Here is a 17,146-nt window from a genome sequence, read left to right on the forward strand (position 1 = left end):
TATAGAAAGTTTCTATAAGCAGTGTAACAGAATCCTAGATTATTGGAAAATACTAAAATTTAGGATTAAGATTCTATTTGATGTATACAGGTTCACTAGTATCAAATATTACAGCTTAAAAGTTAGAAATGGACTACTAGAATCCTAATGTTTTGTGACTTGATCGCATATAGAGAAAAGACAAAAATAGTGATGTAAAATAATGTAAACCTGATTTAAAACTGAATGAGTGAATGAAAGCAACTTAGAAAAACTGGTTAATTTAAAGATTTTGCAGTGGAAGTAAAACTACAAAAGAGAAAGCAGTGGCAAAAGAAAATCATACAAAATAAATGATAAGAATAAATTGGCTGGTAATGAACTACAAACAACATGATATTGTTTGTTTTCTGTGTGAAACAATTTTTTCTACATGCTTTTTACATGTAAAATTGTTACAGAAATGTAGCATGAGAAAATAATAGGTCAAAATAAACACTTCTTACACTTAATAATAATATATATTATTACCACCAACCATAATTATCTGGAGATTAACTTCAAGTACAAATACCGAGATAAACCCAGAGAAGACATGAATTAAAAAGTATTATTTTGACCTTTATTTTAGATTAATTAAAAAAATAGCAATTACAGAAAAATTAAATAATAAGAAAGTCAGTTGGGTTTGGAGTAGGCGAACATAAAGTACAGCAGCCATAGCATAGCCTCCAGTCACAAACATATAACTGCATACAGTGTTAGTAGAGCACAATAACAGACAAATTTCTAAACTAATATTTCAAAATCTTTATGGCTAGTAATCTTATGCCAATCATGTGATGTGTCTCAATTTTATGCTATGCTGTACTGTAAAGATCATATAATATATAGACCCATTACCATTAAAAATATTTTGTAAAATGTGTCAAATGGATGAATATATATTAGAAAGAAAACTAACTTCTAATGAGACACAAATAGCGAAATACCAACTTACATTTCTTGTCACTCTTCTCACTCTGAAAAAAAGGCAATCAAAAAAAATCAAAAAGGCACAGTTAGCTGCAATGTAAATATGCAATATATGGTTCTTTGCTGTAGTGTGAAACCAAGCAAAACTTTATTTACCTCATCGTCTGCATCTTGGTCTGAATCAGACTCCTAAAGAAAAGAATAAAATAAGGAGAAATCAGCAATGCAGCAGCTTCAAAATGAAAATAATCTACCATTGTTATATAATTACAGGGTGAAATATATTCAAACTGACCTTTGAATATGGTGGAAGGGTGATGTTTAGGTTGCAGATTGCACTGTGATTAAGACTACGGTATGTGCGTGGTTCCTTGGTGAAAGACAATCGACCACATGGCTCCTGTGCTGTGTCTCTAATCTGCTCGTATATGAAAAAAATATATATCCATGGATTGGAGATATTTGGATTTGCTGAATTTCTGAGTAAAGAAGTGAACATTTTATAATGTTTTTACAGATTTAAATTCATACTTTAATAAAGAGCGCCAGCCTGTTCTCTTTGAAGGCATAAAAACTGAACACATGGTGTTGTCCACTCTTGGTAAGAGGCACCAGGTTTCCAAAGCAGTCAGCAAATATAGGTTTTCCCTCTAGCACCTGTATCAGGATATGAAAAATCCAAAATCCAAAAATTTTCATGGCTCAAAACAAACAAAAACTCTCATCCCTCTGTCTCCATAATCAGCTTCTGTTATTATGTAGACAGTGTATTGTAGCCACAGACTAATTAGCATTACTTTTCTCATTTACTTTAGATAAACTCTTTCACACACTTATTTTTCTTATTCATTCCTCAACATTAGACTGCACCTCAACATCTCGACTGCGGGCAACTTCAGTGAAGTTCTCTTGCTGTTCCAGAGTTTTGTCCATCTTGTCGTCTGTCATGCAGAAACACCGCAGGCGACCCTCAATGGGGTCCAGTGTCTTAGCAAAAATGACAAACTTAGCCATGTATGGGACACAGATGATTTCTCTGTAGACCTGAGTGCCAAAACTAACAGAGTCCTGGATCTGTCTGCAGTCTATCAGCCAGAACCTATGAACAAACAAGATTTTTAGTTAGTAACTAATAGGTGTCACTGGGTAAAATATTAAGCTTAAATGTGTATCACAGTGCTGACCTTCAATCACAAGACGTCATGTAACACCAAATGAATGATTTACCTTGCTGATACATTTGTGGTGAAGGAAACACATTGGTTAACAAAAGTGAGAGGTGTGGAGCCGGTGATGTCCTCCCATTGGGCTGGAGTGGTGCCACCTGAAAGACAGACCCATGACAGACCTTTAAAAATGATTCACTAGGTTTTTGTAATATTTAGACAAGATTTGTCTTTCCACTGGAATTAAGCAAACACCAAGATGGACAGATCAAATTACATTAATTAAACCCAGTAATCTGCACACTAAAAATATCAAAGATTGACAAAAGAGCTTTATATTGGAATTTTAAACATAAAATGAAGATATGAGTAAATTTATAAAAATGTAGATTTCTTAATAAATCATAAAAAACGGCAATTGTACAAGCAGCAAATAAAATGTCAGCAATGCACTTAGATGGTAGTGTATTATAGAGGCAGCATTTCATCAGTATTTGAAAGTCAACTGATCTTTATAAAACAAGAGATTTTAATTTTATTTTTTAGATACTTACCTGTAATACTGCAAAGCAAACGTAAAGTTGGGGTCTCCCCACTGAAATTTGCATCGCTACCGGAGCTCTTGGGAATTGGAATTGTCATTGTGATGGGTTTGTGGAACTTTCTCCTTCTTGGCTCCAATGTGACAATTGGACTGAAAGTTGCTTTACTGCCAAGAATCTTTCTCACCACTTCAACATCAATAGGCTGAGCCTGGGGCAAGATGTAGTGAAATTTATTCATATTTTTTTTCATTGCCATAATTTGGAAATTCTGTTGGTATAAGGAATGCACGCACCTGTAGCCCAACTCTAATCTTCTTAGTAAGGGCTCCTTCGGGGAATACAGCCTGGACCTGGGGCACAAGAGTACTACTGAGGACCCCGCCCTCTGGGCCAATCAGATGACTGTCCTGCTTTATCCTTGACACAACAGCAAAATACTGTGGGAAATCTCTGGTGATGATGCGACATATTCTTTTCTTCTCAAGCTCCTCGGGGGAATCAAGTTCTGTGAAAGCGATATAAAGTATCAAGTTAGTGCTTTGTTTTTACCATTATTATTTACTTCCTGTACTTCACACTATTATTCTAGCATTTTCAAATCTATGCAACAAATTTTTCCTGCTCTAGTGCTGCCCTTGTTATAACTTTCATGTATTGTTTTACGCATTCATGCATTTTTTTTTTTAAATACACTGAGATAGCAACCTATCAATCGTGGTTGAATACCACAGTCCAGTTCAGATCCCTTACTTTCATCCATGCCATTAAGTATCTGGTTCAGTTCCTCTTCAGTGAAGTCACAGTGATGTTCCTTCCAGCTCTCCCCTGTTTCACTCCTTAAGATCACTAGCTCTCGCTCTGTCCCGCGCAGAGCAGCAAAATGAGGAATCTCCACAATCACAGGCCTAAAAGGTGTGACAATGTAAAACCAAATATAAATTGGAATTGGATAAGTGTAAAATGGATAGATGGACTAACGCTAATTACTGCTTGTCAGTGCTGACTTTAGAAAAAAAAAAATCAGACAGCACAGTGTTTTGGTTGACACATGAATGAATTTACAAAGAAAGAAAACAAAAAAAAAGTCAGTTGAAAGTAATTTCAAAAATGTGTCAACATAACTAAAATCTTTTTTCCACATTAGAACCAGAATCCAACTAGAAACATTAATGGGGATAAGGTGCCGGTGGGAAGCATGAGGAAAACTCAACAATATAAGCCGACAGATCAGGTGGTAAAGTTGCGCTTCTCTTGTAAGAAAGAGAGGGAGCAGCAAAAAAAAAAAAAAATAAAATAAAATAATAATTAATATATATATATGATGAAAATCTCAAAAAATCTCATTTGAACACAAGGGGAAAAAGATGGGTAGTCATGTAACCAGGATTTGAGGGTGGTCAGGTATCCCTCTCACATGTTCCTACCCGAGGAACTTGGTTCCTGGAGGACCCAGCTGCAGGATGCGACTGACCAGGCTCTCACCCTCATTCAGAGGGGGTGGAGCTGTAGGAAGGTGGAGCTTACTGATCCATACGCAGCACAGAGGGGGGAGTGAAAAAGAAAGTATGAACACACCACACAACTGTTGAAACACAGTTATACAAGATAGTACAAAACCACAAGCAAGTACACAAACTGTTAGTACACACACACCCACACTCTCTTAACCATACACTTACCCCAAGAACTGGGCTCCAGTGGGTCCCACTTCTATGATGCGACCAGCCAGCCCTTCACCCTCCACCATAGGGGGCATAGAGGCCAAACGATGTCTCTTTACCAGCCTGCATGTCACCCGTGTAGGTGCAGAGCACTTTCTTGGTGGCACAATAATTCGCAAACCGTTATGACGGCAACCACGCATAGCTCCACCTCTGGCATCTACCATAAAGCTGACCAGGAAGCTAAAGAAAAGGCACCAGCAATGAATAAATTGGTTTCCAAACATTCAATCAATAAATAATGCACAGGTTTTGTTTGTCAATTAATCTCCATGCTGACATGGCAACTGAAGCAACTAAAGAGAAATGCAAAGGGCTACTTTTATGACACGAATAGAGATATTAATAACAAGCAGGTCTCAATAAATAATGTTTTCTTCTGCATAAATGCTTTGTGGCTTTACGCTGTTTTAACTATTTAGCTTGCAAGACAGGCAACAAAACAGAAACTGATCATCTGGTTGGGACATGGGATGTAGTATGAACAGATCTAATTTATAAAGAATAATGTTTTTGGTCAACTATATTCATCTAATAATTTAATTACATTAAAGACAGGGAAAAACCTGCAATGGATGAATTAGAATGGAAAGAAATGATCTCTGCAGCTACGTAAAGCCTAAAACACTGAAGAATTACTAATGATTTTTTTTGATTTGACAACAAGAAAAACCTATCAAATTCAGATCTGACTTTTACAGATGCCCTATTGTGTACTCCTATACAATATAAAATCATTCTTTATGAATAAATGGTGTATTTGGACTTTGTCTCTGCAGATCATAAAGATCAGAAAAATTAGATCTGCATTAAGGATAAAAAATCTGGTTATGCAGGTAATATAAGGGCATTCATTATGAAATAAAGCAGACAAACAGGATGGAAATGAGGTCATTCAATAGTGACAAAGGAAAAAGAAGTAAGGACACAAAGGAGAGAGGAAAATAGCCAAAATAAAGAGTTTCACCTGCTGTTGTCATGGTCTAGGCATGGTGAGGAACGGCTAGAAGCAGAATACAAAAACAACACACACACACACACACACACACACACACACACACACACACACACACACACACACACACACACACACACACACATACGTGTTTTTCCTCAAACGTGGGGACTCTCTTTAGGCCCCTGACTAGGTGGTTACACGTGGGGACCCAACTTTCTAAACGATCTAGAGGCTTGGTTTTAGGTTAATTTTAGTCTTCTATTTTTTTGAACATGAAATATCATCTTTAATATAAAAAATAATCAAATTTAGAAAATTTTAATCTTTCAGGTTTTTGGCTCCACATGGGGACCTGCTCATTTGACTTATCCACCAGGTGGCACTGTTAAGTTTTAGGGACCACTGAGATATATGAGGATGTCAAATATAAGCAATAAATAAGTCAATAAACCACATTATATTTGATTCTTTTTTGTTAAAAATTATTTTTAAGTACTGGTAACCTGTTTACTGCCAACCATCAATACTGGACTCTCCTTTCTGGTTTTATGCAAACCATTTTATTGCACAGTTTATAATATTTCAATCTTGTGGCAAAAAAAATATACATAAAAGCCAACATGTAAAACAAATGAAAAAATAAAAATTTATGTATTCATCAATACGTATTCATAAACATGAACATGCAATATGTATACATACTTCTATTACAAAACCTGACTGCAGCTGTCCCAAAACTTCAAAACTTTCAATCTCCAAACAGAACTGGCGTGGTTATGGTACTAACAAATGGCCCGTTTCCATTCACTTTAATAAAAGGTCAACGCTTACCTTTTTGTGAAAGTCTCTCGTTTTAATGCATCTATGCGATTTTTCACATAGAACTTTACCGCTTGCCATGTCCTGTTCTCAAGGGCCACTGGTGAGGCTTCAATGCACTTCATACACTGGGCTTTCCCAGGAACCGTTCCAGAGTCAATACAGTCCATGAGCGTTTTCTCCACCGCCTGGATTTCTTCTTGGCTCCACTTCACTCTCTTCCTATGTGATGGCCCTGTAAAATGATTAGAGGGCGTAAGCATTCTTCAGTGAAAAAAAAGGTTTCAATCTTTGTGACAGGGCAAGTTATATGCTATTATGAAAACATTTCTTCACCACAGCAGCAGCACACTGCAGTAAAAGTATTATTGGGGGTGGGTGTATTACTTGTTGAAGCTGACAACTGGTAATAAATCAAGACACAAGTTTCACCAGCACTTATAAAAGCATCAGCAGGTACAGGAGAGAAATAATTGTTCAAAGTACATCACAAGAATAAATGATTAAGGTCAGGGGCATGTTAAAAAAAACAAAATTGCTTAATATATCAGACATTTCCAAAGGATTTCACCAAAAGAAAGGTTTTGAGTGATTTGATGGTGGCTAGAGACTCTGTGGACTTGAGTTAAGAGAGCATCAACATAAGTGGGGCACTCTAATGGATGAAGCCCAAATTTCCCTTTTTCACAGAGTCCAGCCTGGGAAAACTCAGCAGGGCCTGCGCAGTTTTAACACTACAGTGGAAAAAAAGTGGTGTTGAAAATGTTATTGGTGCAGTTAAACAAAAAGATTAAGCTAATCATCCAAACTACCTTGGATGATGCTAGTTAGTTTGCTGTTCCAAGACAGTTCAAGGCGAAATTAGTGGGGAAGAAGGGGAGAAGAAATAAAACCAAACTATTGCTTGAGGGTATGCAGTCAAATGAAAAAAAAAAGCTATTCTAAAGTTTTATGTGTAGAGACATCATCTGGTCTTCACCAGGCTGCAAAACGAAGAAACCTCAGATTAACACCACACAGAAAGTGTTGTGAACTGTTAATAAATTTCCCATTGGTTTAGTTCAATAACAGATGGAGGAAATATTGGAAATAGGTTTACACCTGTTAATGTGAAGTATTCATTGAACAGTGACAGTAAATGCTTGTAAAAAATAAGTAAAAGTTTACGTGTTTTCAAGCCTGGCTTACAGGAGGAAAATTCAGTTATCAAGACATTGGACCCAATGGGTATTATTCTTTTTATGATAACAATTAGAAGTCAAGTAAATTCTTCGGTTTGAAAGATGTCTGTCTGGCAACATTTTTAACACTTCTGCCCATTTATAATCTCCAAGTTTGAAGACAAACTACCTTTAGTTGTGTTGGAGTTGCCAGAGACTTCCATGGCCACCGGTACCTTGTCATTTGATCTCTCTATGAAACAAAACAAAACTCAGAATATATATGCAACTTTGAGAAAATCATCAGGTACAGAATAAATTGAAAAACTTAGAAGCCAAAAAGAACATGCATGAAGAAGAGTAAGGATACAGGACAGTGGCCTCTAAAGGTCCAATATTTATCAGAAATCTGCAATCTCATTTTCTTTCCACTTAGAAATATTCTTACCTTTGGCTGAAGGCAGATCTTTGTTTTGTCCACCTTCAGTGGTGCATCTCCTGGTCACCCCAAATTGATCTAAATAAAGCAGGTCTATTAAGTAAATGAGTATTAAACAGTAAGCAGTCAGTGTGTTTGCTTTATACAAGCATCTTAAATGACTAGTTTAACAGCTGACCTTCTTAGGAATTCTTAAGAGCACTAAATCAGAAGCTGCTGACATTGTAATCTAATTTTCACCATCAACATTTAGTTTTGCGCTGTTAGCAACAGTTTTTAAAACAGTCTTCCTTTTATGGATGAAACTGTCAATCATTAGACAGGTTTCCATGATCCCTGGATTTGCGTAAAACCAAATATCAAAAAAAGAAATCCTGTAATGGAAACTGCACTAATTTTTTTTTTCAAAACACTCCTCAATATCGAATTAACCTTTTTATGCTTCCAGGAGGTGGGTTTTCAGGCGATTTGAAAAATGTTAAAAGTGTTATAGAAACACTTTTTTCACATGTCCACATCTCTGGCAGACCTGGATGTGACATAGTCAATCTAAAGTTATCAAAATCTAGTTTCCAACTGTTTTTGGCCTAATTAATACGATGTAGTTGTCCTGTAACACGAACTAATCATTAGTCCATTTTCTTCAATGTTAAGATTTTGTTTTTCATTGTTTTGAAGAGAAGTCTCGCAGGACAAGATACAGAGAGTTACAAGAATTACACACACACTCGAAAAACAGCGATCAGTGGAAACACTGACCCCCTGCAGCACTGTCTTTATCGAACTTTCAGAGATAGAGGGACAAACAGAGACTACAGCGCGTTGTGCACTCTGCTGAGAAGGTGATTGGCTGTAACCTCCCATCTCTCCAGGACCTGTACACCTCCAGGACACTGGGGCGTGCAGGTCGGATCACAGCCGACCACTCTCACCCTGGGCACAGACTTTTTGACCCTCTCCCCTCAGGCAGGAGGCTACGGTCCATACGGACCAGAACCTCCCGCCATAAGAACAGTTTCTTCCCCTCTGCTGTTGGACTCATGAACAATAACCCTAAGACTGTTACCACCACCCTCCACAAACGCTGATGACCCTATGTCTATGCACCTGTCTGACTGCACTGATGTACATATTAGTGGAATATAGTCTACATTCTTTTATCTTTTAATTAGTCTCTGCACTGTATATTTTGTAATTTTGTAATATTGTGCTATAGTTATAGCTCTAATATCTCTGTATATTTGCAATTTGTATACTTGTATATTGTCTTATAGTTTTTATACTTATTTGTTTTTTTTTTCTGTAAGCACGAAGTACCGCAGCAATTTCCTAATGCTGTGAACCTGTTCACCCATATGGCAATAAAAACCTTCTGATTCTGATTCTGATTCTGATATGATTTTCTTTTGTGCAAAAGTGTCATGAAAATACAGTTATCGTTAATTGACAATTTCATCCATACCTGGTGATCTGTAAGATGAAGTTGCAGGATCCCTCTCAGCTGAGTCAACCTCCTCTTCAGTGTCTGATCCACTGTCCACAGACATTTTCTCTGAAAAACAAAGTAACATCATCCATCATATTAAACTATTAGATGTCTAAAGCCACTTTAAGCAAAACTAAAAAGGCCAAAAGAAGGAGTAATGATAGAGCTAGTACTAAGCAACTAATAATGAAATATATATATGCTGCCATCAAAAAGTTAGCGCTATTCCTTGTTTTATTACCATTCAAGTGAGCAATTTGCAATGGGAAATTATGTGGTAAATTGACCAAAGGTTAAAACAAACAAAACAATAACAAAAAACTTACCAAAGACTACAAGAATTAGACTATATAATATGTAAAAGTGCCCACTGGGCTACTTGTTCCTACAGGTGTCAATTTCTCACATGCAATTCATTTATAAAAAGTATTGTTATAATTCACCAAATTCAAAAAAAAAAAAAAAACATTTCAAAGAGGAAAAAAAAAAAAACATCATTAAAATAAATAAAATCTGCCATGCCAGGAGGTCAACTTAAATCTTCACTAATAAATCACACCAATTTACCTTGTGGATCAATGCTGATCTCATCCAGATTTCTTCCTTTGAAGTTGGAGAGCTGTCCTCTTTCCAGCGCCAGCAACACTTTACTGATTTTTGCAAGCTGTAATGTACCTTCAGGCAATCTGTAGAACTGACGATGGACTCTAATGTCATGGCCTAGGAAGTCAGCCAGGTCATCCATTTCATTGTCCTTTAGGTTAAGAACCTTTGACATGGTGGCCATATGCTTCCTGAGTTTGGTTGAGGACAATGCTTCTGGGTGTTTTGCTCCACAGCTTTGAGCTATCTCACGAATAATATCAGATCCTCTGAAGTGATTGAGAGTCTGTGGTCTGCCAAACATGTACGGATTTTCATCCAACACATCACAATGATGACGATTTTGTACAAGCAACTCCATCGATGAAGCCATATCAGGAGTGAGGAGAATGGGAACCTTTCGGCCGCGTTTGCCTTTTATCTCAATTCGCTGGAAGTGCTTACACAGCTTCTTCTCAAGTTCTGACAAAGCAAGCTCCACATCTGGATGGGTGACAGAAGTATCTCTCAAGGTAAAAGCATTCTGAGGCATCTTGGATACTTCTCCCTCTCTTCTCCGGTTGAATATTATCACCTCACACAATGTGATCTTGGCAAGTTCAGCCCAGTTCTTCTTTACTGCTTCTTCCTTCAGGTTTCTCTGGCACTCAATCCTTTTTGTGTCAAGATACTGATGCATTTTTCTGACATCATCAGCAAAGGGAATAAGCTGAGGAGCATTCCATTTAGCCTCATTCAAAGTCCTAAGGGCATGGGAAGAGACACACTCGCTCCATCTGGTCTCACAGATCTGTTTGAAAACTCGCACATTCTGAATGGTATTCTCATCGCCTGAGATCATAGCCTCACATTCAAGAATACTGGCCACTTTGTTGAGGTTGTGACCCAACTTGAGTGCTAAAGATGGTGTTTTGAAGACTTTTGTTCTCTCGTCCAAGCCAGCCACCTTCTGAACGGCATCTATGACGTGAGGGAAGTTAGCTGGCACAAAGAAATCTGACAGCATCTCCAACTTGCCATCTTTCTGTCCTTGCAGAACAACTCGTGCGGTCTCACGCATCTTCTGTCGGATGTATTCGTGTCTTGTAACATCTTGGCCATGTTTATTGAACAAATGTTCTCCTAATTTCAAGATGCACTTCTCACTGCGGACAACCTTTGTTATGTCATCATGGTGCATGTTAAGTACTAGTTTCCAAAATTGTGCATTGACACTGTCGGGTACTGGCTCTGCATATTTACAAAGGGCTTGGACTCGAGATGTTCCTGGCTTAAGTCCTTTGACTTTTTGACTGAGGTTACACCTCCGCATATGACTCCACAAGGATTTCTGCTTGAAGTAACCCTCACAGTAGATGCAATGCAAGTAATCAGCAGCTTTTGCAGGTTTGGTGGATTGTTGACGGGGTATGACCATTCCTTTTCCCTCTTTAATCACTTTATTATTATGGGCACGGTTTCCTTTGTTTCTCAATAAAGAGAACTGCAGCCATCGCTCTTTAGAGCCTTTGGGGCATTTCAGTGCATTTGCCACTTCTGGTTTATCACTGTGTTTTGCTTCTAGATGGCGTGACATTTTGCTATAAGGTTTATTACAAAATACACAATAATACCTTTTATTGTAAACCCTACTGCCATCTTCCTTCTTCTTCAGGGTCATGACTGTCACATCAGGTGAAGAAGATTCTCCATGGTCATTCATATCAGCTGAAGAAGATTCTCCAGGGTCATTCACATCAGCTGAAGAAGATTCTCCAGGGTCTTTTGCAGCCAAGGAACAAGAAGTGGTCACACGCCTTCTCTTAAGTGGTTGGACTTCCAGAGAAGAAGCTGAAGTTGTTTTCTGGGCTCTTTTCTTCCTCCCCTTAAGCTGTTTAACATCTACTGAACTGTCACTGTCAGATTCAGGAACATACTCTTCCTCACTGATCTCAGAACTTGATGGAGCCTCTTCTGTGTATCCAAGCATTTGTTCGTGTAACTAAAAGGATTAAAAAAAAAAAAAAAAGAATACTTTAAGATACTCTCTCAAATATAAAACCAAATCATAAGAATCTAAAAATTTACAACTAGTATTTAAAGAAAGTTGAATAAAAAGAAAAACTCCCAATACTGGTATGATTTTTTTATTTTTCGGTGCTTGGAGCTCAAATGTTTTTTCAACTTTTTTAAGCATCCCCTGAACTTTGTTTTCAACCATCCATAAAATCATAAAGAGACTAGCTAAACTGGAAGTTGCTGAATGTTTTACAGCAATATGTCCTATAAAGAAGCTTAGATTTTAAATGCTACAGTTTTCCCTCCATTAAAACTTTTTTTTGTGTGTGTGTGTAAAATTAACTTGATTTTGTATCTCTAAATCTGTGACTAGGAAAGCTCTTTGGGAGTAAATGTCTTACGCTAAAAACAAGCTTAGGTTATTCTTATGGTACAAATAATTTTAATTTCTTTGGAAAGAGAGTCAAAAATAGAGGACATATTAAAAAAATAATGGGTTCCTTTGATTTATTAATTTTCTTCACTTTTTTAAAAAAATTGTCTTTTTTTTTTCCAGGCAAATGCATCACAATCCATATTTAGAGAAATGAAATTAACTTACTAATCATAATCAAATCATGAGTAAAGATTCCCACCAACAAACAAGGTTACCCCAAAAAGTGACAGATTTACCAGCACATGGCCACTAACTGAGTTAGACAATTTGTTTTTAAATAGTGTAATAAAACAATACAATAATCCAGGAAAAATAGAATTTCTAACCCAAGTGAGTTTTAATATTAGGGTAAAATAGTGATACCAGTTAAAATAACAAACCAAGTACCTCCTAGGTTAGACTATGATGCTTGTAGATAAACTTACAATCACACTGTTGGTTCTGGCGAGCTCAGGCACACTCATGTCCTGGATTACTGCAGCTGGTGTTGGACCAAGGATGATGGTATCGTCACTCTCACTGGATGACTGTTGTGATTGCTAAAAATTGAGAAGTTTAACACTTAAATTAGTCCACCCCAAAATGAAATGCAATGCTTCAATACAGAGCTAACTTTAACTGTATCAAGGTATTTAAAAATTCCAAAGATGTCAGTTCTCAACAGCACCAAAAATGCAAAGGGTCCTTCAGATTAAACTTGAGTTTCTGAATCTTATGGTGTACAATATCACAATGCACAGTACTTTTTTACAAAGTGGAGAAATAAAGCAATGCCTCCAGAAGGGGGGCAGCAGGGCCACAGTTCACCTATCACCCACACAGGAGGTAGGCACTGACCACTGCCAAATACTTCTGGATTTTGGTATTCATTGCCGACTAATCCTACCCACCAAGTTTAGGTTAAAAGACACTGAAACTATGTAAACTGATTTTATAGTTTAATTTGACAGGCCATGAAAATTTCATAGACTGGCAGATAATAAATCCTTCAGAGTGTTTTGAGTTTAGTCCTGATTAGTCCATGTTTGTATTGTAATGGACGCTATATAAATAAAATTAATTGAATGACAAAGGTGGGTCCCCCTCAAAGAAAGCTCCTGTGCACGTTCTCAAATTTCATGTTGCAGAGATTCATCTGCAACGTGATTTTGCTCAGCTGCCACCACCACATGCATTTCTTCTGATAAGCACAGTGTCTGCATCATGATGTTGGCCATTTGAAGTCTTGTAATGGATAACTGAATGCAATTTTTGTTTAATGAAAGTTTTAAAGTTGAAAAGACTGTTTTATCAAACATTAATTATGGCTGTTTAAATTTGAGTTGATTTCATAATTATAGCAGGTACTAAGAAATTTGCAACTCCATTTTACAAAATATTTTTACAAAACTAAGTCAAAACAGCTCAAGCCATACATACTCTGGTACATTTACTGATGACACACCCATAACAGTTCTCATCTCTGGGATGTAAATCAGAAAAACGGTGAAGCAAAACTAACCATTAAACCCTTCTCATGTAGACAAGACGTCCTCTCCTTCTCTTCATTTGCCATCTTTACACAGGCTGCCTTGTAATGAGCCTCACATTTATCATGATGGGCTTTGAGTTTCTTGAGGTGACAAGTGTGACGTGTTTGATCCTATAAAACAGAAAACAAGCATTTGTAAATGTCCACATTTGTGAGGTGAACAGACCGGAAACACAGTAAAAGACATCGGATGGAACTGAAACCTGACCACAATGATGCATCCAGATGAAACTTTAAGTCAAGGATCAGCAACTCTTGTCCTGCAGCAGCACACCTGATTCAAATCAAATGGTTCTCCACTAGCTTGTTATCACACATTTGTTAAAGATCAATTTTGGTCAAGTGCAGTGGAGCAGGCAAACATCTAAAACAAGCAGGAAACCAGCCTTCGGAGACCTGAGCTGCAGATCCCTGTTTTAGGCATTTATCTACTTGACAGTTTGAACACAGATAGTGATCTCATGTGTCTCAAACTTCTTGTGATCAATTTTTAAAAAAGCCAAAAAAAGTGAAGCAGTGTGGCTTTAAAAAAAATTCACATTATTTTCAAAATCAGAGACATCTTAACGGGCCTGATTTCAGTGGTCATCTATGATTCAGACATAACATCTGCTTTACACCTGAAATGTCAGCTTGGTTGGAGGCATATTTTCAAGATATAGCTTACTCCCAAACTCAATACCACAAGCTTATATCACAAGTCAGGGACTTTAGACATCACCTTTTACTCCAGTTTATCTTTTTTAGGCATTTCTCTACATAACAATATAGGCAACCTCTCTACAGTGAAAATAGATATCACCACTGTAGGATTTGAAAAGTATTATTGAAAATACTGATGAATACTTTGGTCAAGTTCAGTGGTTAAGACTAGAAAGCAACCTTTCCAAACTTAAATTTAGAATAAGATTTAAATCAACTTTGCAGTATGTAGAGTACAAGTGAGCTAGAATTAAACTGAAATAGTGTCACATCATTTGGACCTCTTCATAGGCACACTTACCTTTTGCCTCTGTTCAGGATCAAGCTCATTTGTCTCATCAGTGGCTGAAATTTAAAAAAAAAAAAGAGAAAAAAGTTAATTGATTTAATAACTGGTCACCTTGAAGCCATTCAGAGGTTGTGCATCTAGATTTGTTCTTCTCAAAATAGTTCTGGGCCTTATCCCTAGGTCACGAATGCTAAATTTGGGATTAGAAATTAATACCCTCCCTTAAGGATTCAATAATTCAGGTAATGCTTTAAGATTTCTCACTTTATCCATTTAATATTAAAGGTTGGCAACTATGAAGGACTGAAACTGACAATATAAAATAAAAGCAGAAATATATATATTTTGTTTTGCCTTTTCCTTATTCAAGCATTTGTGCGTTTTACATTTCCTTGTGTCTTCTTTTTACTTTGCCATCTGCATTTCTGCCTCATTATGCAAAGGAGGAGGGCTGCCTTCTTGGTCCAACTCCTCTACTATTGGTTAATAAACGGGAAGGAGCAGGATCCATGTACAGATCAATTGTGTATCCCTAGTTTTTGGCCGTTTCAGGACAATGCCTTATTTGAGAGGAACTGAAGTCCTCGCACTATACTTAGGTTGCCTAACTGAAGTCAAGGGCGCAGGCATGCACAATCGATCTGCACATGGATCCTGCTCCTTCCTGTTTATTGACCAATAGTAGAGGAGCTGGACCAAGAAGGCAACCCTCCTCATTTGCATAATGAGGCAGAAATGCATAAGGTCAAGTAAAAAGAGGAGACAAGGAAAGGTAAAAAGTACAACTCATATAAAGAAAAAAAACATACATTTCTGCTTTTATTTTTAAATATGTCAGTTTCAGTCCTCCATAGACAACAACTAGACTAAGCCTAATTAAATAAAATTTGCAAAGCCATGACAAATCAACAATGGAAGCATGCAAAAAGTAAAGCAGTTGAGCTGGGTCCTAACAAAACATTATTCCCCCGTCAGAGATGACATCACTAATCTTTATTTCCTCTGATATTCAAAAACAATTGGCATTTGAAATAAAACTGTTGAAGGACAGATGTGCTGAGTCTTTTCTGGTTTGACAAGAAAAACTTGAGAACTCTTAAACATTAACTGATATTAGTGGTACCTTCTTCTAGGCAACTAAAACCATGTGAATAAAAATTATAATTTTATTAGACTTCTTGTTACACCTCCCTTCTCTCACCTGTCCAATTATAAGTCACATTATATTAATTTAGCATAAACGTTTATGCAAAACAACTTACAAGTGAGAAACATATTGTGGGCTAATGTATCTTTCCCTAGGATAATTCACCTTTTGAACTGGGACAGCTGGGTGTAGACTCGTCAAACCTCTCCCACGCTACCGGCACTTCCATCATATGATCTAAAACTCTGGTTGGCATTCTTTGAAGAAAAAAAAAGTGTAATGATTAGAAGTCAGTGTCAAAGCCCTGAAATTCATTTTTCTAAAACAGGTGCCCCTGCCCCCAAGTTATAATGCTGAAGTTAGTTCCCAATTCACAGCTCCTGATTCACAATAACCCCCCAAAAGACAAAAAACAAAAAAAAACTTAACCTTTATCATTCTACAAATAATGTAGGGTCTGGTGTAATGTGGTCTGCAGGCCCCACCCCAGCATAATCAACCTTTATGCACAATGAGTCATCCATTAACTTCAGCCTCATGTTTTAGCATGCCATGTCTATCATCTCTCCATTCAGAATACATGCAAAAATTTATAACCCTTTTCAATAACACAAGTGGGCTGACTGAAATAACTTGTATATTTCATGATTTCTATTCTATTAGCTTTGCAGCTGTCAAACCTTTTTTTATTTTACATTCAAGCCCTTTTTGAGAGCAGTCATATTTAACTAATTTAACCTTTTTTTAGGTTAATTGTCACTTTCATTTCTATTTATTTGCTGGACCTCATTAAATGGAAAGTAAAACATGCATGCGTCTCAATAGCTGTAGCTCAGGTAATTTCAGCTAGCCATCCTAGCGAAACTCGATTGAAATATAGCTTTTATGGATCAATACGTATAAACAACATTTAAAAGTATATCTAACTGGTACTATGACATATAGATAATAAATAGGAGCTTGTTAAAATAAGAAGAACCTTACCATTTTCTTCAGTGTGGCACAGCTAGAATGCTCCTCATTCCTCAGACATTAGCATGAAGGTCTGAATGCCGTCGTTGGTGCAGGTGTGAGGCAGTGATAAAGGAGCGCTTGATTTAGGCTCCGGTACAAACCGGAGTTCCTGCTTGGATACAAAAAGCAGCTAGCTGAGGCTGACGGCTCAGCCCTGTGTAAACAACTAATGACACTT

The 17,146-nt window shown here is 37.1% G+C and overlaps 1 protein-coding gene across 1 annotated transcript in view; it reads right to left on the reverse strand.

The window, feature by feature from the left end:
- The window catches only part of ank2a (ankyrin 2a, neuronal), a 93,848-nt gene that overhangs the window by 37,376 nt on the left and 39,326 nt on the right, over nt 1–17,146 (reverse strand). The window contains exons 28-39 of the mRNA XM_030734370.1: nt 5,354–5,389; nt 4,345–4,569; nt 4,090–4,188; nt 3,416–3,570; nt 2,959–3,170; nt 2,675–2,873; nt 2,182–2,278; nt 1,825–2,053; nt 1,486–1,611; nt 1,250–1,372; nt 1,111–1,143; nt 980–1,001 (exon numbers count right to left, since the gene is read on the reverse strand). Of these exons, the coding sequence (XP_030590230.1) occupies nt 980–1,001; nt 1,111–1,143; nt 1,250–1,372; nt 1,486–1,611; nt 1,825–2,053; nt 2,182–2,278; nt 2,675–2,873; nt 2,959–3,170; nt 3,416–3,570; nt 4,090–4,188; nt 4,345–4,569; nt 5,354–5,389 (1,556 nt within the window). The remainder of the gene's footprint in view (nt 1–979; nt 1,002–1,110; nt 1,144–1,249; nt 1,373–1,485; nt 1,612–1,824; nt 2,054–2,181; nt 2,279–2,674; nt 2,874–2,958; nt 3,171–3,415; nt 3,571–4,089; nt 4,189–4,344; nt 4,570–5,353; nt 5,390–17,146) is intronic.

This window comes from Archocentrus centrarchus, chromosome 1 (genome assembly GCF_007364275.1).
Source record: "Archocentrus centrarchus isolate MPI-CPG fArcCen1 chromosome 1, fArcCen1, whole genome shotgun sequence".
Lineage (NCBI taxonomy): Eukaryota > Metazoa > Chordata > Actinopteri > Cichliformes > Cichlidae > Archocentrus > Archocentrus centrarchus.